Source organism: Zingiber officinale, chromosome 3B, assembly GCF_018446385.1.
Source record: "Zingiber officinale cultivar Zhangliang chromosome 3B, Zo_v1.1, whole genome shotgun sequence".
In the NCBI taxonomy this organism is placed as follows: Eukaryota; Viridiplantae; Streptophyta; class Magnoliopsida; order Zingiberales; family Zingiberaceae; genus Zingiber; species Zingiber officinale.
In genome coordinates, this window is record NC_055991.1 from 114,732,048 (window position 1) to 114,758,705 (window position 26,658).

Sequence of the window (26,658 nt, forward strand, 5' to 3'; positions counted from 1 at the left end):
TTGCTGTGTTGGGACCCTACTACTACTCAACTATGCCCAATCGCTACCGGCAGACCGACACCAACACACAAACGATTCCACTTCAACATATTGTGTTGGTAATGTTTATTTTAAAGTTATTTACATTACTGCTTAAAGGAAATGTAGGTTGTTACACTTCATTATTCTTCTCTTTGTAATCGATCATTTTTAGTAAATTACTCATCAGAAAAGTCTAACGAATCTAGGTCTTGAAGTAAGAGTCGTCGAAGGTTCCGAATCAAGTAAACTCATCGTATCATTGTTTTTGATTTTCCGTTTCCACTTTTCTTACTTAATCTGCTTTATTCTGCTGTGCACATGCACTTTGTTTTAAAAAGTCAGAAAGAAATAATTTTTTAAAAAAACATGTGATTCACCTCCTCTCACGTGCTTACAATCCTATACTTTCATCTTGCCAACCTTCCCTTGGACTTCCTCTTCCCAAACTTTTAATTAGGACTAGTCACTTGGTAGACTTCTCACCTGCCTAACCTCATTTAAGACTTTCCCTTGCCTTCAGTTAGGACTTTCCTTTACCTAACCTCCAATTAGGATTTTTCCTTACCTAACCTCCATTTAGGACTAGTCATTCGATAGACTTCTCACTTGTCTAACCTCAATTAGGACTTTTCTTTTCCTAACCTTCAATTAGGACTTTCCGTTGCTTAACCTCCAGTTAGGACTTTCTCTTATCTAACCTCCATCTAAGACTTTCCGTTGTCTAACATTAGTTAGGACTTTCCCTTCCCTAATTTTCAGTTAGAACTTTTCATTGCCTAACCTATAGTTAGGACTTCTTGTTGCCTAACCTCCCATTAGGACTTTTCATTACCTAACCTTCAATTAAGACTTTCAGTTGTCTAATCTCAGTTAGAAGTTTCTAAATCAAGTATCCGATCTTTCTTGACCTAATTAACTTCTTTCTTATATTATCAAATATCAAAACTCAAGCTCAAATTAATTCGTGTTTAGCTAATCTGGTCACCAATACTCTTTAGGTCTATCAATAAATTTTGACCGAAACTCATAATTAAAATCAAGAGATACTAAACATTAAAATAAAAATAAATTATTTTTCCAAGGCAAGAATATTACTAACCATACTTATTATAAGTTTTTAAATTAAAATTAATAAAATCGATTAAATAATTTAATAATTTTATCAAGTGAAAAAGGATTTATTATCTAACCTTGAATATAAAATTTTAATTAGTATTTTTTTTTCATCTCAAGAGTTAGAAAATTAATTAAATTATATATAAAATTTTATTTTTAAAATTAATATTATTTTTAAATAATATATTAAAGATTTTTATTTTATTATTTTATTTATTATTATTATTATTATTATTAGTTTGCTTAGGAACTCTAAAATAGTTGAGACGACCTAATTATATGCGTTAGTGTGTTGTATATATATATTTTTTATGATCTCCATTACGTCTCTAAACTTATCATGACAACCGCACACAAACAAGAACCCTTGAACAAGATTGTATTCCTTGATTTGTCTTTATATTTTGTAATAATAATAATTTCGAGTTTTATCGATTCACCCTATCCTCTTGGGCTGGCGTGTTGGACCTTTTCACTCAATTCCACACCTAAAACCCTATGACTTAAATTTCCGAAGAAGATAAAAGTAATAAACACAAGGGAGCTTAGAAACCTCACCAACGCCTTTGTTATATTGAAGAATACACTCTAATTGGCTTCACCTTAACTCCAAGTCAATATCCAACTTTTCAATTTCATCATGTGCACAATAAAACCTATGAATTGTCTTATTTGCACATTTAAGATCAAAATTGTTAAATTATAATTTCTAACTTAAGCACATTAGTTAAATATTAAAATATTATAATTATTGCAAATGACAAATCAAGTACTACCAAAATATGGTGAGCGAGAAGGATTACTAGCTATTTGAGTGAAATAGTTGCAAATGATCAAGAAAAAATATTTTTGTTTTCCACTAGTGTTCAAATATAATTTATTTAGCATTGGTTGGTGGAATCTTTCAGAATGGTCTTCTTTTTTTTTTTTAAAAAAAAATGATAATCCCAGTTAGTTTCATTAACTATCTCTGGGGTGACCGGTCCGGTCCCACGGAAGTTTCCCACCGACCACCGGGATAAATCGGGAAGCGCACGCGACGGTCAGCCTAGAAGTCCAGCATCTTTTGATTACGCCTCCCATTTGGAGGAAAAATTTCTACAAATACGTCGTAGCTAAGATTCGAATCACGGGTGTCTGAGAAACAATCTGGATATCCTACCGCGACACCATAGCCCCGATGACATTTTTTTTTTTTTAAGATTCTACTTAAGAATTGAAAATATCCAACTAGATATCATTCAATTTTCAATTTAATCGTAGTGATTAAAGATGATGTGTAGGTGCCTATATGTATGTAGACACAAATACAGTTCAGAGTTGGCATTTAGATAGTTCAAAACTATTGATTTTTAAAAAAATTTATCATTAATCTTAACTTTCAAGATCATTACGATTGGTTTAGAATCGTCAAATATGGTTCAATTCATAGTTCATGGTAGTTTAAGATGATTATTTATATATTTTTTTTAAAAAAATAAAAATTTATAAGATGTGAGCGTAATTAAGTTATCTGTCTATCCACTTAAGATAATTAAAGTCAAGTACTATCTTAGTTCCTTCAATATTAAAATCATCTATTTCGTCATCTAAACATTATATTTATTTTATTCTTTTTATAACTCTTATCCAATCATTAGTTTCATTGGACATATATATCATCTCTGTTTTTTTATACTAATAGTTTTTTATTTAATATTAATATTATTATATTTTAATACGATGAGAGATATATTATATAAATTATATCTTTTAATTAATTTTGTATATTGATAATAGTCTTCTACGTATAATTTTATTATTGATAAATTATATTCTTTAATAAATTTATTAATAAAAAAACAATTAACTAAGTTAGGTAACATTAAATCTGGGATGATCGACTTTGTCTCATGAAAATTTTTCATCAGGATAAATCGAGAAGTACTCGAATGAGCGATTCAGAAATCCAGCATTCCTGGATTACGAGTCTTATTTAAAAAAATATCTTTAAATTATAAGTGCCTGAGTGATAATTAAATATCCTTCCAGTGCATCATATCCCATAGAGACTAATAAATTTATTAATAATCAACTTGTTAATAAAGTTAGATGGGATCAATCAATTAATGAGTTAAAGGTATAATAATTTTGTATTAAAAAAATTAAATTAGTTTATTTATGCATGATTGCATGAAGGCCTCTGCTACTCTTTTAGGTACAAATCTTTGTCTGATTTATGCATAAATTTAAAGTATTTTTTAAATAAAATCGACCATTTATACGTAGATCTACATTACAAGTGATATCAATTTATGTAATAGATGATAATAAATAATAGTATTAGAAAATTTACTAATTCATTAGACTGTATCAATTTATATTAAAGATGGTACTAATCTGTGTTATAAAGTGTCAATTTATGTTATAAGTAATATCAAATATTAGTGTTATAGATTATACAACACTACCGACAACACAAATTAGTACATAATTATATCATTTAAACACAAATTAGTATAATATAAAATTGATATCTATGAATTCTCAATTTTCTTTTCTAAAAAGGAGGATTTTTAAATTTGCATATGAATCACATTAAAATGGCACTCTCAAATCCATGCAAATTTTATCATTAATATAAGTTTGACAATGCTTTATAATAATTTACTAAAATAAGCTTGACAATGACACTAATTTGTGTTTAAATTTTATATATTATACAAATTAAAGTTTATATATTATATGTTTATCATTGAAAACATTTTTTTTTCAAGCAAATGATACCTAAATTTAGAAATTTTTTTATATATTATATGTTTATCATTGAAACATTTTTTTTTCAAGCAAATGATACCTAAATTTAGAAATTTTTAAAACGCCACACCTAGCTTTAAATTTATCAAAGAACATATTTATTTATTTTTATTTTATCCATTTTTCTAATCCCTACTGTGCTATATTAAAAAAACAAGGGGTTAAATTTCAAAGAATAATATCAATGTGATGTTACATTTTAAAAATAACATAATGTGATGTTAATTTTTAAAATATAACACCATAATGGTGCAGTTTTTAGAGCCTATGTAACATTAAAGTGATACTGATTTTTTAAAAATCAGTATCATAATAGTATTATTTTTTAAAAATTATGGCAGAAAGAGTAAAATGAATATCACTTTAGTGTTGAATTTTAAAATATAACATTTAAATATGAAGAGGCAATCACGATCTTAACTGAGCGGAGTCAATTTTTATACGGAATAAGGGGCGCTATCCTCCATTTTCAATAGTGAAATCTCTTAATACTATTGATTGCACCTCCGACAAAAAGGGGCGACCGCCAATGCCGCGCCCCCTGCAGTCCTCAGGGCGTAGCATAAATGATTAGTGCATGATATCTATGACGTAATGGTCAAGAGTTGATTCTCTATAATTGAGGACTTCGAGTTTATCCCATCATGCGTCTGACATTTATGTATTTGTATGTACCTTCTTCAATATTCATGGGACTGATACTAAGAGATCATTAATGGAGCGAAACTTGAGGACTCATGCAACATTAAAGTAGTATTCATTTTAAAAAATCCGTATAATAATAATGTTTTTTTTTAAATCAGTACTGGTGGTATTTTTTGAAATTCAATAGGTAGGTGGAAAGAGTAAAATGGAAAACATTTAGGAAATTATAAAATTAGTCTTTTTAAGAATTATAACTTTAATTAATTAAGTGTTCCTGGATCAATTGACGATTTTTTTTTCTAAGAAAAACTTTCTCACCACCTTCCTACCTACCTACATAGTTAAAGTGAAACCAATCAACTACATAACTAACAATATATTCATAGCATTATCATCCTTATTAAACCCCTCGATAGGGATTCCTCCTCAACGTGCAATTCCTTTATTCGATAAGCTAAATTATTTAAAAGTAGCATTTTTTTAAACATATTTTTACACTTTAATGTGAATCCTTATCACCATTACACGTAATTAAATAAACAAATAGATAAATAATTTTTTTTTTTAAAAAAAAACTAATCCTCGGATAGAGATTTTGTCGGGGTGAGACATCAACGGCCGGGATCCTCCCATGTTTCGCATTCCCATTGGATCAACGGTCTCCATCAGACGTTGCTCGCGATCTCCATTCCGCGCCACGTAGCACTAATCACCTACACGCATATTTCTAACGTCTCACGGGAGTTCCAAGTCCACTTTGACGTCACCCAATCATGCACCGACATTTTGATTGGAGTAATCATCGGGATCCACCTGTCCTCCATTAAATGCCAAGGTAATAATTATGAGTTTCGTGATGAGTTCGGTCGGGTGCATTTCGGCAGCTGGTGCGCTTTTTCTAGCGACACCTGGCGTTCACCACCAGCTTTGCCGGCTGGAGAAAGTCAAATTAAGAGAGATTTTTCATCTTGATCCTAAAATTTTAAGGTTTTACATTTCGCTCTTTTATAATTTAGAAAACGTTAAATTACGGCCTGAAACTTTCCCACGTAGCTTCTCGGATATAAGTATATAAAAAAACAAATTTTTAAAGGGATGGAAAGGTACTATGTATTTTTTATTTTGTATTTTATTACAAAATAAAAGGAGATAGAAAACTTTTCTCAGATTTTAATAGTAAAATGGTGATTTTATAATTATAAGAATGAAGTGGCAATTTCGTAAACTTTGGGGGCGAAAGTGCAACTTCTTTGCGATAAATTAGGGAAGTCCACAGCGAGCTCTTCAACCGCGCACGTCCTAAGACGCAGGAAACGACGGCTCCTCTTCCGCCATGGACAAACTCTGATCGATCCAAACGAGATTTTTGCCTTCGGGATTCAATGTGAAAGGTTGAACTTTTTACTCCGAGCAGGTTTGTGCTTCTGTGCTTGGTTGTACTGGATTCGGTTTTTGCGTCTTGCTGATTCGAAGCTGATTCCTTTCTGAAGTGATTTGGGGGAAACGAGATCGATTTGGTTTCGAAATTGAGGCGGATTTGATCTCGCTCTCGCGAAGAATGAACTTTAACAAGCATGCTATTATGGGGGGAGCAGCAGCAGGGGGAGATGGGTTGGGAGCAGAGGCGAACGGCGGCAGCCGGAGCATTGGACTGGCGCGGCAGTCGTCCGTCTACTCGCTGACGTTTGACGAGTTCCAGAGTTCTCTGGGGGGAGTTGGGAAGGACTTCGGATCCATGAACATGGACGAGCTCATCAAGAACATCTGGACCGCGGAGGAGAGCCAGACCTTGGCGAGCGCCGTTGGATCTCGCATCGAAGAAGCTTGCCTCCAGAAGCAGGGATCCTTCACCTTTCCCCGAACTCTAAGCCAAAAGAGTGTGGAGGAGGTCTGGAGGGACCTTGTCTATCCGGTCCAGGCCCCCCCGGCTACTGCCGGTGCCTCGTACCAGCACCAGCACCAGCACCAGCAACAGACACTGGGCGAGATTACCCTAGAGGAGTTCTTAGTCAGAGCTGGTGTAGTCAGAGAGGAACCAGCTACATCCAGATCGATTGCTGATGCTGGCGATAGCAGTGGCCATAACAGATCTATCAGGAATGCGCTCTTCGGTGATCTACAAGTTGCAAACAATGCATCCGGTGTTTCGCTAGGGTTTCTCCCACAAGATCGAAGCAGTAGAGATGCGGTTGTTAGCAACCCGACTTCTAATAGTGCTGCAGCTGCTTTGGCGATGATGGTCGCCAATGACGGAATTCCATTGGCAGCGCCACGGGGTGATGTTAATTTAGCTAGTCCCCGGGGAATTCGAGGGGCAGGCCTCATGGGGTTTGGAGAAGTTGGGTTGAACAATGGCTTGATGTCTGGAGCTGTTGGTTTGGGTGCAAGAGCAGGTATCGTTACCGCTGCATCTCCAGTGAACCATCTACCTTCAGATTCACTTCCCAAGAGTGGTGGAGATCAATCTGCTATCTTATCAGTTCCATACGTTTTCAGTGGAGGTCTGAGAGGAAGGAAGTCCGGTGCTGGGGAGAAGGTGTATGAGAGGAGGCAGAGGAGGATGATCAAGAACAGGGAGTCAGCTGCTAGATCACGTGCCAGGAAGCAGGTCGGCTTTCTTTTGCACTTGTTGAGCTTGATATTATGCAAACATTGCTATATGGCAGCTAGGCGACAGCATGGTATTTCTCTCTAGAAAATTTCACAGTGCCTTAGGCTATTCATTGACTGGTGGAATTATAACCGCCATTGATTGAAACTGAGTTTTGATTTACTTAAAGTATACTCAATAGTTATCACATATATTGCTTGCCTTTCTTTTGTAGCAACAGGATTACGTAGTTTATTCTTTCTGTTAATCATATTCTTGAACGTCTTGTGGTATAAACTCTTTGCAGACCTTTTTTTAAAGTTGTGGCTGATTCAAAATCTAAACTCTTTGTAGGCCTTTTTGGGTGCTAAATAAATTGACCATGTTTTCCTTAATTCCTTTGATAGATGTACTTTTACATGTTCTTGATACTTGATTGGATGAACCTTTTCTGCAAGGCACAATTTTACTTCAGTTTAAGAGTTCTCTTCTATGAAGAATGGTCACCAGTTTTCACAATTCTATTTAGTTACGAGGTTACAAAACAAACAGTGTGCTGACATAATAAATGTTGTAGGGCTAAATATGCCTCACAGTATAGAGTAACTACATTATTTGCATTTTCCATATAGGGAGATGAGTTATAATAATAGTCTTCAAAGAAGAAGATGATAAGTTAGTGTCAACCAGCCACCTAGGAAATTCTGATTTATGATTTTACTGGGATTCTTCAACTAAAGTGCCACAGAAGATCTATCTAACTGATAGACTCTAACCTGAGTGGACAATTTATATAAACCTGTCACTTCATATAGATGTTTAAATATTTGGCTGATTGGGCATCATTATATGAAATTTTAGTACTAAAATGAATAATTGATCAAACAGAAGAAAACCCACAGGAAAATGTTTGACAAAAGCAAAATCAGTTACACTTTAATGACACGATAATAACCTCTTATCTTTTTAAAACTTGAATAATTTTGTTTCAGGATAAGTCATCAAGCTAGGCAGACTCAAATAGACATCATGCTCTTCAATACTATGATTGGCTAGCTGATTGATAGAGTTTTATGCCTTTGCTTTATTTCTTTTGTTAATGGAAAACAACAAAGTGGTTTTTGGGCCACTGTTTCTGTAATCGACAACTTGTGATTTATAGGTTGAGATTTGGTCTTTTTTATCACATATATTGACATGATATTCCATCAGGCATATACCATGGAGTTGGAACTAGAAGTGGCAAACCTAAAAGAAGTAAACCAAGAATTGCAGAAGAAACAGGTAAAACTCTCACAAGAATCAATCTTCTGACAAATACATGATGAGAGAATTGAATAATCCTTCATTTCATATTCATATGAATTATGAATATCAGACTACTGAGTATCCTAAGTTCTTATTGTTTTCTTATTTCAATTACAATAAGCCCATAACAATAATGGCAATACTGATATCGGATGTCAGATCTCATTTCAAAATTGATTAGATCTATAAGAATACGTTTTTGTTAAGTGTTGTTACTGTCTTTCATTTTTTAACCTTAATATTCCACTTTTGGGGGGAACATAGAAGTATGAACAAATATCACCCAATTATTAAACAAGTTATTTATGCTTCTTCTGTCTTTTTTTCCCCTAGCCGTGGTTTATATGTAATATATGCAGTTTGTGTGATAACTATTTGTCACTTGGATCAGGCTATAATTGAAAAATGCATTAGCAATTTAATGTAGATCATAAATCTTGAGACTAAGCATTTTTTACTTCATGAGTTTAAATTTCTAAACAAAATATTTTCTCTTCACGCTAGCAATTTTGTAGCTAAATATCCTTTTCTAAACAATTTTTTTCACAAATTTTCAGGCAGAAAAAATGGAGATGCAGCAAAAACAGGTGAACCACATGACCAAGGACATCAATTTATCTAATATTTTTTTTAATCCTTCATCAATTCTTTAATTTTCGTGTTTATCCTACCACATTCATTCATCTTCATTTAAACTCTCAGTTTTCTTTTCTTCTATATTCTATAACTTGAAAGGGAAAGTTAGGAAAATATATTCTTGGGAATCTACCAGAATTGAAATGCTAGGGTGTAGCTTGATCTTCTTTTTGAATAAGCAATTGGGTTCTTCATGCCATGTTTTCTCAAATTTTAGCACGGTATTTAGATGTTCAACAAGTGGATAGCAGATTTGTTCTAGTCATTTTAACTCTGGCTCAGTTGTCTAATATGACACAATCTTAAGGTGTTAGTTCCATTTGTCTTACATGAAGTTCAATGTTTAAAGCTCAGCAGCTGTCAATTTACTGCGAAAGCGATGAATCAGTAAACACTTTCCCTCACATGAACTGGGCTAACCCAACCCACGACACATGGATGCCTCCAGATACATTATTGTACATTACTACATTATTATACATTACTCACATTAGTAAGATTTTAATGTAGGACCTCAAACTTTAAGGAATGAACCAATCTATAGATTTGATGCATAACAACTACAAAAATGCTACTTGCTAAATGACACTACCTTCAATTACTTTGTTGGTAGATTACTTGTTAAGAGAAGCATTACCTCCTCAGCATTTTCATGCATACAAAGTCATACTTATGTGCGTACCTAACCTGTTCTACCTGATATTACAGATCCTGCAAATGATTAATGAGCAGCGAGGACCGAAGAAGCCATGCCTGCGAAGAACACAAACAGGCCCTTGGTAAAGTTTTGAATGGACAGTGATAACATGATATATCAAAGTTAGCTTCTACAAAGGCCCTGCCTCTATTGTAAATCAAAGAATTATATTGCTATTTTCTAGAGGTTCCAAATTCTCTTGTTCTGAGCATCTTACTTTTGAGTGTTTTAATTGACTTAGCTTTAGGAAACTGTATCAAACCTCTATTGTATAGATTTCATTCTTGCAGATTGCAGACTTTTTTACCACTAAATCTAGCAACTGTTAACGTTTTTAACATATATAATGCGTTAATCTGATAATATTTATGTTCATTGAGATGCAAATTTACTAGGTTTATTGTAACATTAAAAGGTTCATGGTGAGTTTAGCAATATGCCCTGGTATTGAATAATTAATAATATTAGTTTTAATTTAGATTTTTTTTTACCAAGTATCTAGATTAGGATAGATGGTTTGGCGTTATATTTGATCCATCAAGTGAATTTAAGAAGCACAGTGACTTCTGATGTGGTGTCTAGGTTTATCAATAGTTTAATCCTTCGTAGATATGTCTGTGTGGAAATTGAATCTTGACCGTTTAGAAAATGCACTCGGCCTCCTACTATTACACCAAGCCCAAAGGGCAGAATTTTCTTCTTCCAAGTCTCGCCTTGGAAGCTTAATTCAATAGCCGGAAACCTCCAAGCAAGCCATTAATTAGGCAGCTTCCATGGTTTTATGTTGCACCTTAAATCGTGCAACACACGGCAAGCAACCAAGCCTTGGGGGATCAAATTTATGTATTTTGCACCAAAAGTCCATACATTATTTAATTTGCACTCTCAAAAACATTTAAAATATCAAAGGAATATGCTTGTGAAAAAAATAAATAGAATAAGTGCCTTGGGAATTTTAAATATTTATAATTAACTCTTTTGAATAAGCCGATTTCATAAATCAATTTACTGTTTATTTGGAAATCGATTTGTTTTACTAAAGACATGTATTTGTTCACAATTTCCATTGTTGATTGTTTTTTTTTAATTTTCACTAAGATAGGGGGCTTTGAGTTATTTTACTCCAATTCAATTGATAATTAATCGAATAAATAAAAATACCTTTTACATTGGAGAATATGCTCCGAGAGCATCATGACGTGGGCCAACCTAACCACCTCACCTTCGCTAAACCACATGGCCCACTGTGAGGAGTCCAGATCCTCTGCGCCCGCCTCCCGTGCGCCCTCTGCGCCCGTCGCTACGCGACAAAAAATCCACGCGCTAAGCACGTGCGTTTCTCCGCTCCAATAATAAAACTCAACTCCAACGCACATATATCGCTTCCTGCTGATCGGTCTGTTGACCGATCAGCAAGAATGCTGATCGGTCAGAAGACCGATCAGCAGGAATGCTGATCGGTCTGACCGATCAGCAGGAATGCTGATCGGTCTTGCTGACCGATCAGCATTCCAGCAGGATTTTCATACGCAACTTACAATGTTATCTTTCTCACTGCAAGACTAGGCAACCTTCTGCAAGGTTACAAGTAGCTCGATCGATAGGGGCTAATGACTGAAATGAGGTTTCCTTTTTCTCTTCCAGCTTGATCTTTTCCTTCGTAGACTCCTCTAGTCCAAGGGCCCCAAAGATGTAGTCTTCCACTTCTTTGAACCTTGCCTCCGAAAGAGAGACCTCAGCTAATAGCCTCCAAGCATATTGCTCTGTTGCCTCTTCGAAGTCTTTCTTGCGCTTCAGCACCATATGCCCACTGATCTCCCACACAGCAGGGTTCACTTGAGTCTCTAGGATCTCCTCACTCACTTCGCCCAAGGCTTGTTTTTCGGCATAACACTGCCAGAATGATACGATAAATAATACCTCTTTATTGACTGATAAATCTAAGAGCTATATTTTGAATATGACTAGTAAGTTCATGTGATCAATAGAAGTTTACCTGGGGAAAGAGAAAGATCCTCCAGCCTGAATCAGAAATAAGAACATTAAATGGGATATTGTTCTCTTGAAGACACTTGCAAGACTTGGAAACTACATCAGATAAGTCTTTCAAACTAGTTCCTCCCTCGTAAACAAGGCCCCTCACTGGATAGTTCAGCAATAGTGAGATCTTCACTCCACCATGGCACAGCAGACCTTTAGCAATTGGAACTCTTTGAGTAGGAGCTCTCTCCACAGGAAAAGGCATGGACAAAAAAGAAAAAAAAAAAAGTTAATAAAGCAAATCCTGCTGGAATGCTGATCGGTCAGCAAGACCGATCAGCATTCCTTCTGATCGGTCTGCTGACCGATCAGAATTCTTGCTGATCGGTCAATAGACCGATCAGCAGGAAACGATATGTGTGCGTTGGAGTTGGGTTTTATTACTGGAGCGGAGAAACGCACGTGCTTAGCGCGTGAGTTTTTTGTCGCGTAGCGACAGGCGCAGAGGGCGCACGGGAGGCGGGCGCAGAGGATCTGGACTCCACTGTGAGGCGTGCGGGTCCCGCACGACATAACTTGCCCAACCAATTAAGATGCAGGTAGATATTCTGTGTCAACGAGACGCGTAAAAGGAACCAAATTCCAGCTTGTGTTATTTCTATTATACTTGACGGGGACATGACCACCAAGTGGTGGGCCTGCACGGGCCAGCCAATAAGAACAGTGGGTCTTGGTTGAGTAATTGAAGACAACGCGATGCTGTTTTACCACGTCGATAATATAAAATGGAAGTCGCCCGACCTCTTCTCATCTGTAAACGCAGCCACCACCGCCGCCGCCGCCAGCGCACATCTCCGACCTTCTCCCTCGCGGGGGGAAGAGAGAGAGGAGGAGGCGGCGGATCCGACGCCGATCTTTGGCGATCTTTCCCCCATGGGGCTCCTCAAGATGCGTTCGTGGTCGCCGGACTCCGACCGCGAGGAAGCGTGGCTTCGCCGCCAGGCGATCCACCGCAGCCGCAGGGGCCGCCTGCGGAGCGTCACCGACGAGGACCTCGACGAGCTGCGCGGATGCATCGACCTGGGCTTCGGCTTCGACTGTGTCTCCGCCGCTGACCCCGCCCCGGCAAGGAAGCTCTCGGAGACGCTCCCGGCGCTCGACCTCTACTACGCCGTCCTCCGCGGCTCCTCCTCCGCCGCGGCCTCTCCGGCATCCGCCTACACGGAATCGTCCTCCGCCTCGCCAGACGTCGACGGCAGCGTCCCCGTGCCCTTCTCCTTATTCTCCCCAGGTATCGATTCCGGTGGCCACCATCTCGATTCCCACTAACAATTCGCTTCGCCGGCGGCGGATGCTAACGTGCGCCGCAAGACAGGTATCCGTGGCTTTCCGCATAGGAATTATATGCGGAGCATCCTGTTACGTCAGATTGAAAGGGGTATGGCTTGAACGGCCGTCCATCTGGACCACTGGCCGAGTCGTAGCGTGACTTCGTCGGTGGACTTATGGCAATAATTAAATTACAATTTGCATGAAATAATTGATTTTTTTATTAGAATTATTTAATTTGATCAACTTCGTTCTGTTCTAAAGAATTTATTACAAATTTAATTGATATAAATAAATAATTATTAGTCCATTTTTGATGAAAATTGTAACCATGTCAACATTTAATAGCATTATCTAAACTTGCTGATAACGCAATTTGATAAAGTATACAATTCACAATAAATTCATGAAAACTTCAAAGTTTTTAGCCCCTTGGCAAACCTCCCAACAATTTTGAATTTCCTTTTTATATTCCTTTAAATATATAATAATATTAATTAATTAATTAATAATTTAATTAATTATGTGAAGGTGAGACGGCAGAGGAGAGGAAAGGGAGGCTGAAGCAGTGGGCCCAAGTGGTTGCTTGCACCGTGCGCCAGCGTCGCTGAACTCAAGTGAAGTCACATTGATCATATAATTCAAATGATGAAACCTTATGAAATTTTGATGTTATGATTATAACAGAATGATCCTTCTTCCTCTACCTTTCATTTGATGAGTGCTAAAACGTACTTAATGATTAGTGGAAACAATTTTCTTTTATTGTTTAATTTTGAGCATTTTTCTTTTGAACAGGTCGCATCTTCATGTTGTTCTTATCGTGTCTTAATTATCTTTACTCATTTGTTGATTCTTAAGTCCTTATCCTGCACATAATATATCTATCTATCTTAAGTTTGTATATATTTATGAATTCTAATATGCCTTACAAGCGATCGATCTACATTATACTTGGGATGGCTAGTTTGGTTAGGAAATAACTGATTCAAAATGATACATAAATTGATTTTTAAGAATTATAATTAGTTTAAAGGGTTAAACAGTGGACTTGTTTGGTTTAAGGTTATGTTATTTAACAAATAATGAGTGATTTAAAGGCCCAATTTTTCTTTATAAATCATGACTCAATTTTCAATGTAACATTTTGTTTTAAAAGAAAAATATTTGTAATGACAATGCATTGTAAATATTTATAACACGAGATTCACCACTTTAGGGTGTTCACCCATGCAGATTCTAGAATAGAGAGGAGAATAATTTTGAACAGCTCTCCTTCATGTTACACGGATGAAATCCACAGGAAGAGAATTCAATTCTCTCTGACCATTTTTTCGGATAAAAATTATAGCGTCATAATTGTTAGTATTTTGGATTTTCTTCTAATTTATCTTATGCAATACGTGTAAAATTTTAAATTTTACATATTTAGTAAACTAAAATATAAATAACATATTGATAAGAATGTAAACAAAAGATCGAGGGGGACACCTTTCGTATCGTCAAAGTTACGTGTGTTACAATTGAAAATATCTTGCCGGATCATTGCACCAATTGATTGCCTCGATTAGTTATCCATATAATCAACTGACATCAGGCCTAAGCTTCTAAGTCATAATATAATTAATGTTGAAGTGACGGATGCTGTGAATAGTATGAATTCCGTACGAAATGGACCTTACGTTGATGAATTTTCGGTAATTTTCTAATTAAATGTGTGGTATTCTCAAACACTTTAGACACATTTGTTTCTTGTTTTATTCATTCTATTACTTTATATGATGTTATATTTAAATAACAATATCACTATAATATTAAATTTCAATGAATAACATTTCGATCCTGTATTTCAAAAAACAGACTATTATGGTACTGATTTTAAAATTTATGTCATAAGAGTGATGTTGATTTTTAAAATACAGTGTATTAGTAATGTTGTTCCTTGAGTTGACCACCATATTGTTGACGAGAAAGATAAAATGAAAAATAAATATATTTTTTTAAAAAAACTGAAAATTAAATGCATCATTTTGAGAATTCCCATAAGTGTGTGATTTTTTAATAAAAACTCAATGGGTAATAGATTTATGATAATTTTATATAGTACGTGATAGATTTATCATGTCATACCATTTTATACAAGGCAATAAGATAACTAAAGAATTAATGTCAACTAAATAAAAAAAAAACAAAGAAGCTCAGAAGAAATCATCCAAAGTATTTAAAATTCTGGGAAACAGTTTATCTGTAGAATCCAACAAAACGTTTTAGCTTTTCAGTAAAAATACCTCACATCCTTGCCCAAAAACTGAACGTTCAGTTGCAACTCTAATCTTGCAAAGGAGAATAAATGGTTTCATCAAAATTTCTCATTCTTGAACCTAAATCCAATAATTAGCTTCATTAGTATATATATATATATATATATATATATATATATATATATATATAGCAATTTGCACATATTTGAGGGACCAAGATGGAGATGATATTATGAAATTTTGTTTGGGTGCGGAAAACATCCAACGATTAAATATATATTTTGATTATGTCAAAGGGTCCAAAGTAACGTTGTCTTGTTATCTAACAAAATTCATTGAGCTTACAGTAAAGTCCTAAATTGTCTAAGGCAAAAGTCCTAGTAGATTCTAGACAGGTGAAAAACTCTAGCGGGTGGTAACCCTAGGTCCTAGGAGGCGATAACCCTAAGTGGTGGAAAGTCCTAGTTGCGGTTAGGCAGGTGGAAAATCCTAGAAGGTGGTAATCCTAGGTCTTAAGATGTGGTAACCCTAAGCTGAGGAAAACCCTAGGGGATGGTAACCCTAGGTCCTAGGAGGTGGTAACCCTAGGCTGAGGATAACCCTAGGGGGTGGTAACCCTAGGCAGAAAATTCAGTCGGTCTGGATGACCGATCTAGTAACAGCTAAACTCTTCTAAGAGGAGTAGGTGAGGACGCGTTTCGCGATGAGGGAACAGTAGGCGTCGGTTCGACCTAAGGTTTCAGGGAAATCCGAAATCAAAATCGGACAATCCGATGACTGTCAAGTACTTATATTTATCTTATATTATTGTGCTAACTTAGTTTTGTAGGATATACCTGTTAGGACCAAAAGTAGCTAGAGGGGGGGGGGGGGTGAATAGCTCGTCGCGTTCGCTCGGTGCGCTTCGTTGCTTGGCGTTGCTTGTTTCTTCTTGGATGTGCAGCGGAAAATACAGAAACAAATACAACCACGCTAACACTAGGATTTTACTTGGTATCCACCTCCAAAGGAGGTGACTAATCCAAGGATCCACACCACGCACGCACCCTCCACTATGAAACACTCCTTTTCGGTAACTACCGAGGGCGGAGAAGCCCTACAAGACTCTCAGTACAAGAAGAAGAAAGGGAAATACAAGTTAAGCAAAAGCTTACAAGATGTGCAGTAAAAACCCTAACCCTAACTTCTTCCTCTTGCAATAGATCCGCCTCTTGACTTGGAAAGCTTCCAAGAACCTTCAAGAACTGGCGATCACGTGCTTGTAGAGAGCTGTGAAGGAGCTGGAATGAATCTGAGAAGAGCTCGTGAAGAGATGCCGAAGACCACGCTCGCCTTTAACGACGCCAGCGGTCGGATCCCGATCGATTCGAATGTTCCGAATCGATCGGGAGGCTTGGATCGATCCACGGATCGATCCGAGCGCCTGATTCGAACGGCGGATCGATCCACGGATCGATCCGGCGCTTATCGCGCGAGCAGATCGCCCCGATCGATCTGATCGATCGGGACCTCGATCGATCCACGGATCGATCCGAGCTTCTGTCATTGGAAGAATCGGATCGATCCACCGATCGATCCACATCTGAATTGATCCACGGATCGATCCGGTTTTGCCCAAAACCAAGTCCCAAACCTCCCTAACCAACATCCGGTCAACCTTGACTGTTGGTACATCATGCCTCGCATCGGTCACTCCCTTGACCTGCCAGGACTCCCCACCAAGTGTCCGGTCAATCCCTTTGACCCACTTGGACTTTTACTCGTCGTGCCAAGTATCCGGTCACTCCATTGACCTACTTCCCCCAGATGTCTGGTCAACCTTGACCCATCTGGACTTCCTTCCTTGCCAAGTATCCAGTCAATCCCTTTGACCTACTTGGACTTCCCAACACCAGATGTCCGATCATCCTTGATCCATCTGGATTTCCTTTCTTGCCTGGCTTCACTCACCAGGACTTTCACCTAGCTTCACTCACTAGGGTTTTCCATCTGCCTAGCTTCACTCACTAGGACTTTCACCTGGCTTCACTCACCAGGATTTCCTTCTACCTAGCTTCACTCACTAGGACTTTCACCTGGCTTCACTCACCAGGATTTCCTTCTGCCTAGCTTCACTCACTAGGACTTCCTTCTGCCTAACATGCCAGTTAGGACTTCCCAGTCAAGTATCCGGTCAACCTTGACCTACTTGACTCTTCTTCGATCAATATCTTATTGTCAAACATCTAAACCCTAACCAAGACTCAGCTTGGTTAACCAGGTCACCCTTGACCTGAGGGATATTGCACCAACAATCTCCCCCTTTTTGATGTTTGACAATACCACAATAACACTTACAATCCCACATGTAAGTTAGGCTAATCCTATAGTCTCCTTCTTCATGCCACTAGGTAATGAACCCATAAATTAAGCTTTTCATTCTCCCCCTAAGAGGGCAAACTCCCTCTAGGTAATGAAAACCTAACTTACTTCCTTTCATTCTCCCCCTATTGGCACACATCAACCCACAAAAAACGCATCAACCCGTCTTTGGACACACATCAACCTATGCTCCAATTTTGGGCACACTTCAACAACTCCATTTGTTGAAGACTCTCCCCCTGAAGAGTTGCTCATCGTGATCACAATTTCACTCATTTGATCAACTCAATATTGAAGGTCCCATACCCTTCATTATCTTTAACTTCTCCCTCAATGTTGACAAATACCCAACCTTGAGCATTTTCAACCACTTGAGTTGCCACTTGAAATGATGAGGATATCCACTCCCCATTTATCCCCATTTCAAGTTTAAATGCTCAACCTTGAGCAAGTTCACAACAGAAGGTTAACCACCTTCCAAGGTTCATGAAAAATAATTTTCATGTCTTTAAAGAGTCCCTCCCCCTAAAGACATGGTGGTAACTTCTATCATTGCACCAACAATGACTTGGAATCCCTAAACCTTTAGGAAACCCAGATTTAGAAGTTTTGAGGTTCAAATGTTCAAAATTTGAAACAAACCTCAACCTAAACTTCAATGAAGTCTTCCTTTACCATTCCATCCTTGTTTTCAACACGAAAACACCCTTTTTATGTATACAAATGTATTTTAAGGGTTTGGAATGGTTACCTAGACTAAAATAGGTTTAAAGTGCTGAAATCAGCTTTCCCAGCCAAAATCAAGCATTGGATCGATTGAGTTGGGTTCCAATCGATTGAACCTTCTCGAATCGATCCACCGATCGATTCAGACTACTGATCGATCGGCTGATCGATCCGAGCTTCTGCTCGTGAGATTTGCCTTCTGAATCGATCCATGGATCGATTCAGCACTCAATCGATCCATGGATCGATCGAGTCTCGATAGTTGCTGAAATTCCATTTCGGTCAACGAAACCCCTAGAAAATTTTACAAAATCCAAAATTATGAAATTTCGTGTAGACATTGTTTAGGGCATATATTATCAAGGAAAAATAGTTTTCTATGAAAATACATCATATTTTCAAAGATTGACACAAACTTGAAAACTTGCAAAAACTTTAGTGTTTTCTTCAAGTTTGTGTCTAACTATTCAATGGTGATTACTATCAAAAGATAGCCTTCACCAAGGTTTTCCAAAAACATTTTAAAAACATTTTCAAAACCAATATCCCATCATGTTCCTTGGGCATAATGCACATGACTTGTACATTAGCTTTCCCAATGATGGGAAAACACATAACTATGTGTTTTGATGAACCTAAAACTCAAAAGAATGCACTAAATCAACATTTTGAGTTTTGTTCATCTTCCTAACATCTCACTTGTATCTAATGTGCACTAAAACACATACAAGTCATCTTATAGTCCTTGTGAGATGTAAGATTTTGGTTTTGCCCTATTCTAGGGATCATGCATATCTATCTAGGCATTTTAGATATATACTAGACATCCACCAAGGATGTCACTTGTTAATAATTGTTGTTAAATGCCTTTTGTCCTTAATTACAAGGAATTGAACTAATGCATGATAATGTTATGGCATACATCAAAAGGAAATAATTTTCAAAAGAAAATATCCTATAACTGCATGATGTATGAATGTCATGACATGGTATTTTTGTATTTTTCATAATAAGTCATGAATGCAAAAGTAGACATGATGTCATGGCATATGATGGGCAAACAATCATGGCAAGATTTAGCATAAATAAAATATACCTAGATTAACTATCTAAGTATCCTTAAAACCTTAGCTAAACTTACAACTTAAACCTAGATTGCCCTTAAGTGCGTCAAGAAAACGCCACAACCTAAATTGGCATTTCTAATTCCCTTGATTAATTTATGCCCATTGAAATTAAGCATATTCCTCAAATGTTGGCATATTTCATTTGTCCACAAGAGTAGCACTTTAAAGTTAAGGCCTGGATTGCCTTAAATTTCCTAAGAACATACCAAAATCCCAACTTGGTAGCTCTTATGAATTTCCCAATATGTGCCTTTTAAGATTAAAATCAAATTTTCACCACTAGGCACATTTTACTCTTTCAAGGAGTAAATAATAGTTCCATTTCATTTTCAAAGGTTAACAAAAACCTTGAAAATGCTCCTTGAGTGTCAATTTCCTCAAAGTTGGGTTAACTACCCTTCTAATTGGAGTTGACACTCTCTAACCCATTTATGGGGTAGAGAAGATGCTCCTAGGAACCCAACACCTATTGGTGCTCCTTGGATGCTCTAGGTACTCACTAGGGATAACTTCCCTAGATACCTTCCTAGTGACCTTGTTGGGCTTCTTAGAAGCCTTGGTCACATTTTCTAGGTCAACCCTAGGGATAGCCTCCTTGTGACCTTGTTAGTGACTTTCTTAGACTTCTTAGAAGTCTTAGTCACTTTGGTTGCAAAAATACTCTTAGGGATGACTTCCTAGTATTCTTGACTTGACCACTAAACCTAGGGTTTGTTCCATAACTATATGGAACCCTATGATAACTAGGCACATCCTTCTTAGCCTTTGGTTTGTATCCCAAACCTCTATGGCTATTTGATGGCTTTGACTTTCCTAGCCCTAGGTTTTGCTCATTTTGCCCTTTTAGGATATTTTCCATCCTTTTAGGGTCTTTTCCATTTTATCAAGTCTTGATCTCAAGACTTGATTTTCTATCATTAAATCCTTAGAATTTGGTTTTTCATTAAGTCCATGAGCATTTTGGTTTCTAGGCTTGTATCTAAAATCCTTAGAGTTATTGCCTAGACTTTTACCTACATTCCTAACCCTAGGAGTGATAGTCTTAGCATGTAGGGCCACATGCTTTTCCTTGAAGCCCTCATGCTTTCTATTCTTATGGTAAATTGCATTAAAATGATAAAAATTAGAACTATCATGCTTTTTACCATTTTGCAAAGGAATAGGCTCAATGAAAGTTACCTTCCTTTTTACCTTGGAGGCTCCCCCTTGACTAGTGCCTCCTTGAGCCTTGACCTTCTTCTTCCCCTTGGGGCATTGACTACGATAATGCCCCTTTTGATTGCAAGAGAAGCATATAATATGCTCCTTGCTCTTCTTTGTGTTGGGGATGGTCTCCTTGGGCTTCACCTTGCCCTTTTGTGCCACTTGGCCCTTCTTCTTGGCTAATTTAGGGCACTTGCTCTTGTAGTGCCCATGTTCCCTACATTCAAAGCATATAATATGATTTTTATTATTAATTGAAATATTTATACCTTTGCTTGTAGGGGTGGCATCTTTTTCTTTGGATCCGGAGGTAGAAGCTTCCTCTCGATCGGACCTTGATTCTCCTCCATTTGATTTTTCTTGACTTGTGGAGGTAGAAGCTTCTTCCTCCTCTTCTTCTCTTGACCCGGATGTAGAAGCTTCTCCTTCTTCTTGATCCGGTGTCACCAAGGATTGCTCCCCCTCAATCCTAGAGGTGGAGGCTTCATCATCTTGAATATGAAACAAGGAGTATGCTCCCTCCTTGTTCCCTTCGTTGCATTCCCTTGAGGATGAAGCTTCTTGGATTTCCTCTTCTTCGGAGGTTGAGCATCTCTCAACCTCGGAATCCTCCTCTTGGTCTTGCTCCAAAGAGTCACCCTCTCTGGATTTTTCTTGATCTCGACAGTGGAGGATCTCTTCATGAAGCTTGGCCAATTTGCTCCAAAGCTCCTTGGCATCTTCGAATTCTCCAACTTGAGCCAAGATGTGGCTAGGCAATAAGTTGACCAAAAGCTTGGTCACTTTGTCATTTGCCTCGCCCCTTTGAATTTGCTCCGAGCTCCATCTGCTTTTCTTTAGAAGCTTGCCCTTGGAGTTCGTTGGAGCTTTGAAGCCTTCCATTAGAGCAAACCATTGCTCTATCTCCATCATAAGAAAGTTTTCGATTCTTGATCTCCAAGAATCAAAACTTGTGGAAGTGTAAGGTGGAGCCACCCTTGTGTCAAATCCAAGTCCATCTTGGAATTGCATCTTGAAGTTGAGCTTGATGAAGTCTTGAACTTGAAGAATTTGCTCCAACTTCTTCACCCTCTAGCTTTTCTTGATATGCTTGACCCTTCCGGTGATGATTCCGGTGAAGAGCAACCTCGCTCTGATACCACTTGTTAGGACCAAAAGTAGCTAGAGGGGGGGGGTGAATAGCTCGTCGCGTTCGCTCGGTGCGCTTCGTTGCTTGGCGTTGCTTGTTTCTTCTTGGATGTGCAGCGGAAAATACAGAAACAAATACAACCACGCTAACACTAGGATTTTACTTGGTATCCACCTCCAAAGGAGGTGACTAATCCAAGGATCCACACCACGCACGCACCCTCCACTATGAAACACTCCTTTTCGGTAACTACCGAGGGCGGAGAAGCCCTACAAGACTCTCAGTACAAGAAGAAGAAAGGGAAATACAAGTTAAGCAAAAGCTTACAAGATGTGCAGTAAAAACCCTAACCCTAACTTCTTCCTCTTGCAATAGATCCGCCTCTTGACTTGGAAAGCTTCCAAGAACCTTCAAGAACTGGCGATCACGTGCTTGTAGAGAGCTGTGAAGGAGCTGGAATGAATCTGAGAAGAGCTCGTGAAGAGATGCCGAAGACCACGCTCGCCTGCGGCTTTAACGCCGACGGTCGGATCCCGATCGATTCGAATGTTCGAATCGATCGGGAGGCTGGATCGATCCACGGATCGATCCGACCTCTTGCTCGAAAGCGCTGGATCGATCCACGGATCGATCCGGCGCTTATCGCGCGAAGCATCGTCCCGATCGATCGGCCGATCGATCGGGACCTCGATCGATCCACGGATCGATCCGAGCTTCTGATTTGGAAAGAATGGATCGATCCACTGATCGATCCACATCCTGGATCGATCCACGGATCGATCCAGCACTTGGTTTTTACCCAAAACCAAGTCCCAAACCTCCCTAACCAACATCCGGTCAACCTTGACCTGTTGGTACATCATGCCTCGCATCAGGTCACTCCCTTGACCTGCCAGGACTCCCCACCAAGTGTCCGGTCAATCCCTTTGACCCACTTGGACTTTTACTCGTCGTGCCAAGTATCCGGTCACTCCATTGACCTACTTCCCCCAGATGTCTGGTCAACCTTGACCCATCTGGACTTCCTTCCTTGCCAAGTATCCAGTCAATCCCTTTGACCTACTTGGACTTCCCAACACCAGATGTCCGATCATCCTTGATCCATCTGGATTTCCTTCCTTGCCTGGCTTCACTCACCAGGACTTTCACCTAGCTTCACTCACTAGGGTTTTCCATCTGCCTAGCTTCACTCACTAGGACTTTCACCTGGCTTCACTCACCAGGATTTCCTTCTGCCTAGCTTCACTCACTAGGACTTTCACCTGGCTTCACTCACCAGGATTTCCTTCTGCCTAGCTTCACTCACTAGGACTTTCACCTGCCTTCACTCACCAGGATTTCCTTCTGCCTAGCTTCACTCACTAGGACTTTCACCTGGCTTCACTCACCAGGATTTCCTTCTGCCTAGCTTCACTCACTAGGACTTTCACCTGCCTTCACTCACCAGGATTTCCTTCTGCCTAGCTTCACTCACTAGGACTTCCTTCTGCCTAACATGCCAGTTAGGACTTCCCAGTCAAGTATCCGGTCAACCTTGACCTACTTGACTCTTCTTCGATCAATATCTTATTGTCAAACATCTAAACCCTAACCAAGACTTAGCTTGGTTAACCAGGTCACCCTTGACCTGAGGGATATTGCACCAACAATACCTTGTTTGTAGACTAATATGCTTTGCAGGAATGAAGTTACACAAGAGAACTCTCGGATGAACAGTGTTCGAGGCGCCTCCGAGCTGTTGGAGGTGCCTCGGGCGCCTTGGCTATGGTTGCGCAGGAAGCAAGGCTGAAGGCACCTTCGAAGGGGCTTGAAGGCGCCTTGGACAGCTGATGGAAGGCGCCTTCCATGGAGCTTGAAGGCACCTTCGGACGGATAAGCAATGCAGGAAGCGGAGCTTATCAGCACCGACACGGAGGAGATAACCCTTGGTTAGAGGCGCCTCCTATGGAGGTTGGAGGCGCCTCCTATAGAGGTTGGAGGCGCCTTCCACGAGCTATTTAAGCCTGGTTCGAGTAGCAGCCAAAGCACAACAAGAACTTGCAATCCTTCTTCCGTGTGCTGCTAACAAATCGATCCAGCGAAGCCCTAACTCTACTCCGACAACCAGAAGCTTTCCATTTCAGATTTCCTTATTGTCGGTATAATATTTAGTGCTTTAATTGTTGTATTCTTTTGTTATATTTTCAAAGTTATAGTGGTTGCCCATCGAAAGCACTCTTACGTGCAGGCCTTGGAGTAGAAGTCGTCATAGGCTCCAAACCAAGTAAATCTTGGTGTTTGCGTTTGAGTTTAATTATTCCGCTGCGTACTTACGAAATGAAGAAATTAGCCACGAGCGCTATTCACCCCCTCCCCCCTCTAGCGTTTTTTGATCCTACAATTGGTATTAGAACGGAGTCGCTCTAAATCGGTACAATTACCATTTGAGCATTCTTATTCGTCGCTTTTTCGCTCGTGTTTGTTAAAAATAAAATCTTACGCCTTTCGTTTTTTCCATCTAAAACTGTTTTTGAAAAATTCATTTTCATCTTTTCACCATTGGCCGGTATTAGCGAAATATCACATTTTCAAAAACTTGTAATAATATTTTTATTAATATTTTATTATTATTATTATTATTATTATTGAAATTAGTAAATTGCTATTTTTATTTTTCTTCCGCACTATTAATCTAAGACTAAGTCTTGGAACATTTGTTATTCTATTGTTTGTGTGCGAGGTTCTTAATCAATAGCCTACCAAGAAAGTTACAACACAACACGTCCACCCCTCTTCTTCGGCAAGGATTTTGGCTACTGAAAGGGCAGAATGAAGTACTACCTGAAGACAAATGGGGTTGTAAACGAGCCAAACCGAGCTGAGCTTTGGGGTGTTCAAGCTTGTTTGATAAGGTAACCAAGCCGAGCCAAGTCGAGCTTAAAATGAACCAAGCTTTTGAAATGAGTGTTCAAGCTTGGCTTGGTTTATTTTTTATGAGTTTGAGCTTGTTTGAAACTTGGCTTGAGTTTGGTTCGTTTAGATGTTATCAAGCTTTCAATTCAAGTTTGTTTGATTGTTTGAAACTTTTAGTTGTTTGATTGATTATTGAGCTTGATAATTTAAATTTATTTATTTATTTTATTTTATTATTTATTTAGCATATTAAAAGGAGTTTTATTAATGAATATGGTTTGTGAACATTGTTCATGAACATTGTTCATGAACATTGTTCACGAACGTTGTTCACGAACATTGTTCACGAACGTTAACGAGCTGAACACATACGTGTTCAAGCTTGTTTATTTAGGTTAACGAGCTGTTCAAGCTTGTTTGTTTAATTAATCTTATGTATATTGAACGAATATAAACAAACTCTTACCAAGCCGAACACCAAGCTTGTTCACAAACGTTTGGTTCATTTACAGCCCTAAAGACAGAGATAGAGATGTGGATCATCATTCAAATGTGCTTCTCCCTACCAGTCGACAGCACCGGAACACTTGTCCCCTGCGACAAATGGGACGCACCAACTCGTAAGAAAATTGAAACCAATGCAAAAGCAATATAAACTCTTCAATGCGGCTTAACCAAAGAAGAATTGAACCGAGTCGGCCCATTCTCAAGCATGAAAGAACTATGAGAGAAGCTGATCGAGCTCCACGAGGAAACTTCCGATACGAAAGTAAGTAAACGTGATTTAATTTTGAATAAATTATATAATATAAAAATGCAGGAAGGTGAGACAGCAAGCCAACTTCATGCTCGCATACAAGATCTACTGAACGACCTCCACGCAATCGGACAAAAGGTGGAAAATTACGACGTCATCAGGTATGCATTAAATGCATTTCCTAAGAACACCTTGTGGGCATCAATGGTAGATGCTTACAAGGTCTCTAAGGATCTTTCTTCAATTAAATTAGATGAATTATTCTCATAGTTTGAATTACATGAGCAGACTAATGCATTGCCGGGAGAGAAAGGTATTACTTTGATTGCAGATACAAGCAGAACGAGAGAATGAAAAATCAAGCGTCGAACCGAACCCGAGTCCGAAGATGAATCAGACTCAGAAGACGACAAAATTACCGCCGAGCTCGTAAAACTGGTGCGGAAAATGAAGGTTAAGTATGGAGTTACATGCTACGGCTGTAACCAGAGCGGACACTACAAGCCGGAGTGTTCGAACCAGAAGCAAAGAAGAAGGAAGGCCTTGAAAGCAATGTGGTCCGAACCCTTTTAAGATTCCAACAAAGAACACGAGCAAGCAAGCTTCCTTGCTCTACCAGTACAAGTATATGTTGGTGAAACGGAATCCAAATCAGAAATCGAAGCTGAATCGGAAACCCAGTCCGAAAAAAATCACGGATATGTATCCATTTCCGAAGGGTCAAACAATGTTGTAAGTTCCCTAATTTCTTGTAAAAAATTGATGAATTACAAAATTTAGTTTCGTATTTATTAAGAAAGTTAGCCAAATCCAATGTCCGAGTTAAGTCACTTCAAAAGGAGGTAACAACCCTTAAAGAAGTGACTAACTCGAGTTCTTTGACTGAGAAAGTTAAGGAAGAAAATTTCAATTTAAAAACTCAAGTCAAAGAACTCAAGGACTCATTAGAACAATTCACTTTGGGTTCCAAGAACCTTGACCTAATTCTTGGAAAACAAAGGATCGTATACAAGTAGAGCTGTAAATGAACCAAGCGTTTGTGAACAAACTTGGTATTCGACTTGGTAAGAGTTTGTTTATGTTC

At 38.4% G+C, this 26,658-nt stretch overlaps 3 protein-coding genes across 5 annotated transcripts; 2 read left to right on the forward strand and 1 right to left on the reverse strand.

The window, feature by feature from the left end:
* The first annotated feature begins 5,864 nt into the window (after positions 1-5,864).
* On the forward strand, positions 5,865-10,123 carry LOC121967334 (ABSCISIC ACID-INSENSITIVE 5-like protein 5). 2 transcript variants are annotated; one of them, XM_042517488.1, is made up of 5 exons: positions 5,865-5,969; positions 6,069-7,186; positions 8,381-8,452; positions 9,034-9,063; positions 9,821-10,123. In XM_042517488.1, exons 2-5 carry the CDS (start codon positions 6,137-6,139, stop codon positions 9,893-9,895), a joined length of 1,227 nt encoding a protein of 408 aa, XP_042373422.1. In that variant the 5' UTR covers positions 5,865-5,969; positions 6,069-6,136; the 3' UTR covers positions 9,896-10,123. The 2 variants fall into 2 exon arrangements, with proteins under 2 accessions (XP_042373422.1, XP_042373421.1); XM_042517487.1 differs by having other exon boundaries at positions 5,871-5,992.
* A 968-nt stretch (positions 10,124-11,091) lies between these two features.
* Positions 11,092-12,233, reverse strand: LOC121967336 (GDP-L-galactose phosphorylase 1-like). Of its 2 annotated transcripts, XM_042517491.1 has the most exons (3): positions 11,806-12,233; positions 11,348-11,702; positions 11,092-11,109 (listed from the first exon to the last, which is right to left on the reverse strand). In XM_042517491.1, exons 1-2 carry the CDS (start codon positions 12,052-12,054, stop codon positions 11,361-11,363), a joined length of 591 nt encoding a protein of 196 aa, XP_042373425.1. In that variant the 5' UTR covers positions 12,055-12,233; the 3' UTR covers positions 11,092-11,109; positions 11,348-11,360. The 2 variants fall into 2 exon arrangements, with proteins under 2 accessions (XP_042373425.1, XP_042373424.1); XM_042517490.1 differs by lacking the exon at positions 11,092-11,109 and having other exon boundaries at positions 11,344-11,702.
* Positions 12,234-12,530: 297 nt separating this feature from the next.
* Positions 12,531-13,891, forward strand: LOC121967335. The gene is made up of 2 exons (XM_042517489.1): positions 12,531-13,080; positions 13,650-13,891. The coding sequence occupies exons 1-2, from the start codon at positions 12,546-12,548 to the stop codon at positions 13,727-13,729; spliced, it is 615 nt and encodes a 204-aa protein (XP_042373423.1). The 5' UTR covers positions 12,531-12,545; the 3' UTR covers positions 13,730-13,891.
* The last annotated feature ends 12,767 nt before the right edge of the window (positions 13,892-26,658 follow it).

Bases quoted from the DNA above. Each gene is read 5' to 3' on its own strand.
- LOC121967334 (XM_042517488.1), top strand. From the start codon at position 6,137: ATGAACTTTAACAAGCATGCTATTATGGGGGGAGCAGCAGCAGGGGGA. The intron at 8,453-9,033 runs GTAAAACTCTCA...ACAAATTTTCAG, and splicing joins AAGAATTGCAGAAGAAACAG to GCAGAAAAAATGGAGATGCA. The intron at 9,064-9,820 runs GTGAACCACATG...CTGATATTACAG, and splicing joins TGGAGATGCAGCAAAAACAG to ATCCTGCAAATGATTAATGA.
- LOC121967336 (XM_042517491.1), bottom strand. From the start codon at position 12,054: ATGCCTTTTCCTGTGGAGAGAGCTCCTACTCAAAGAGTTCCAATTGCT. The intron at 11,703-11,805 runs GTAAACTTCTAT...TCATTCTGGCAG, and splicing joins GGATCTTTCTCTTTCCCCAG to TGTTATGCCGAAAAACAAGC.
- LOC121967335 (XM_042517489.1), top strand. From the start codon at position 12,546: ATGCTGTTTTACCACGTCGATAATATAAAATGGAAGTCGCCCGACCTC. The intron at 13,081-13,649 runs GTATCGATTCCG...AATTATGTGAAG, and splicing joins CTTCTCCTTATTCTCCCCAG to GTGAGACGGCAGAGGAGAGG.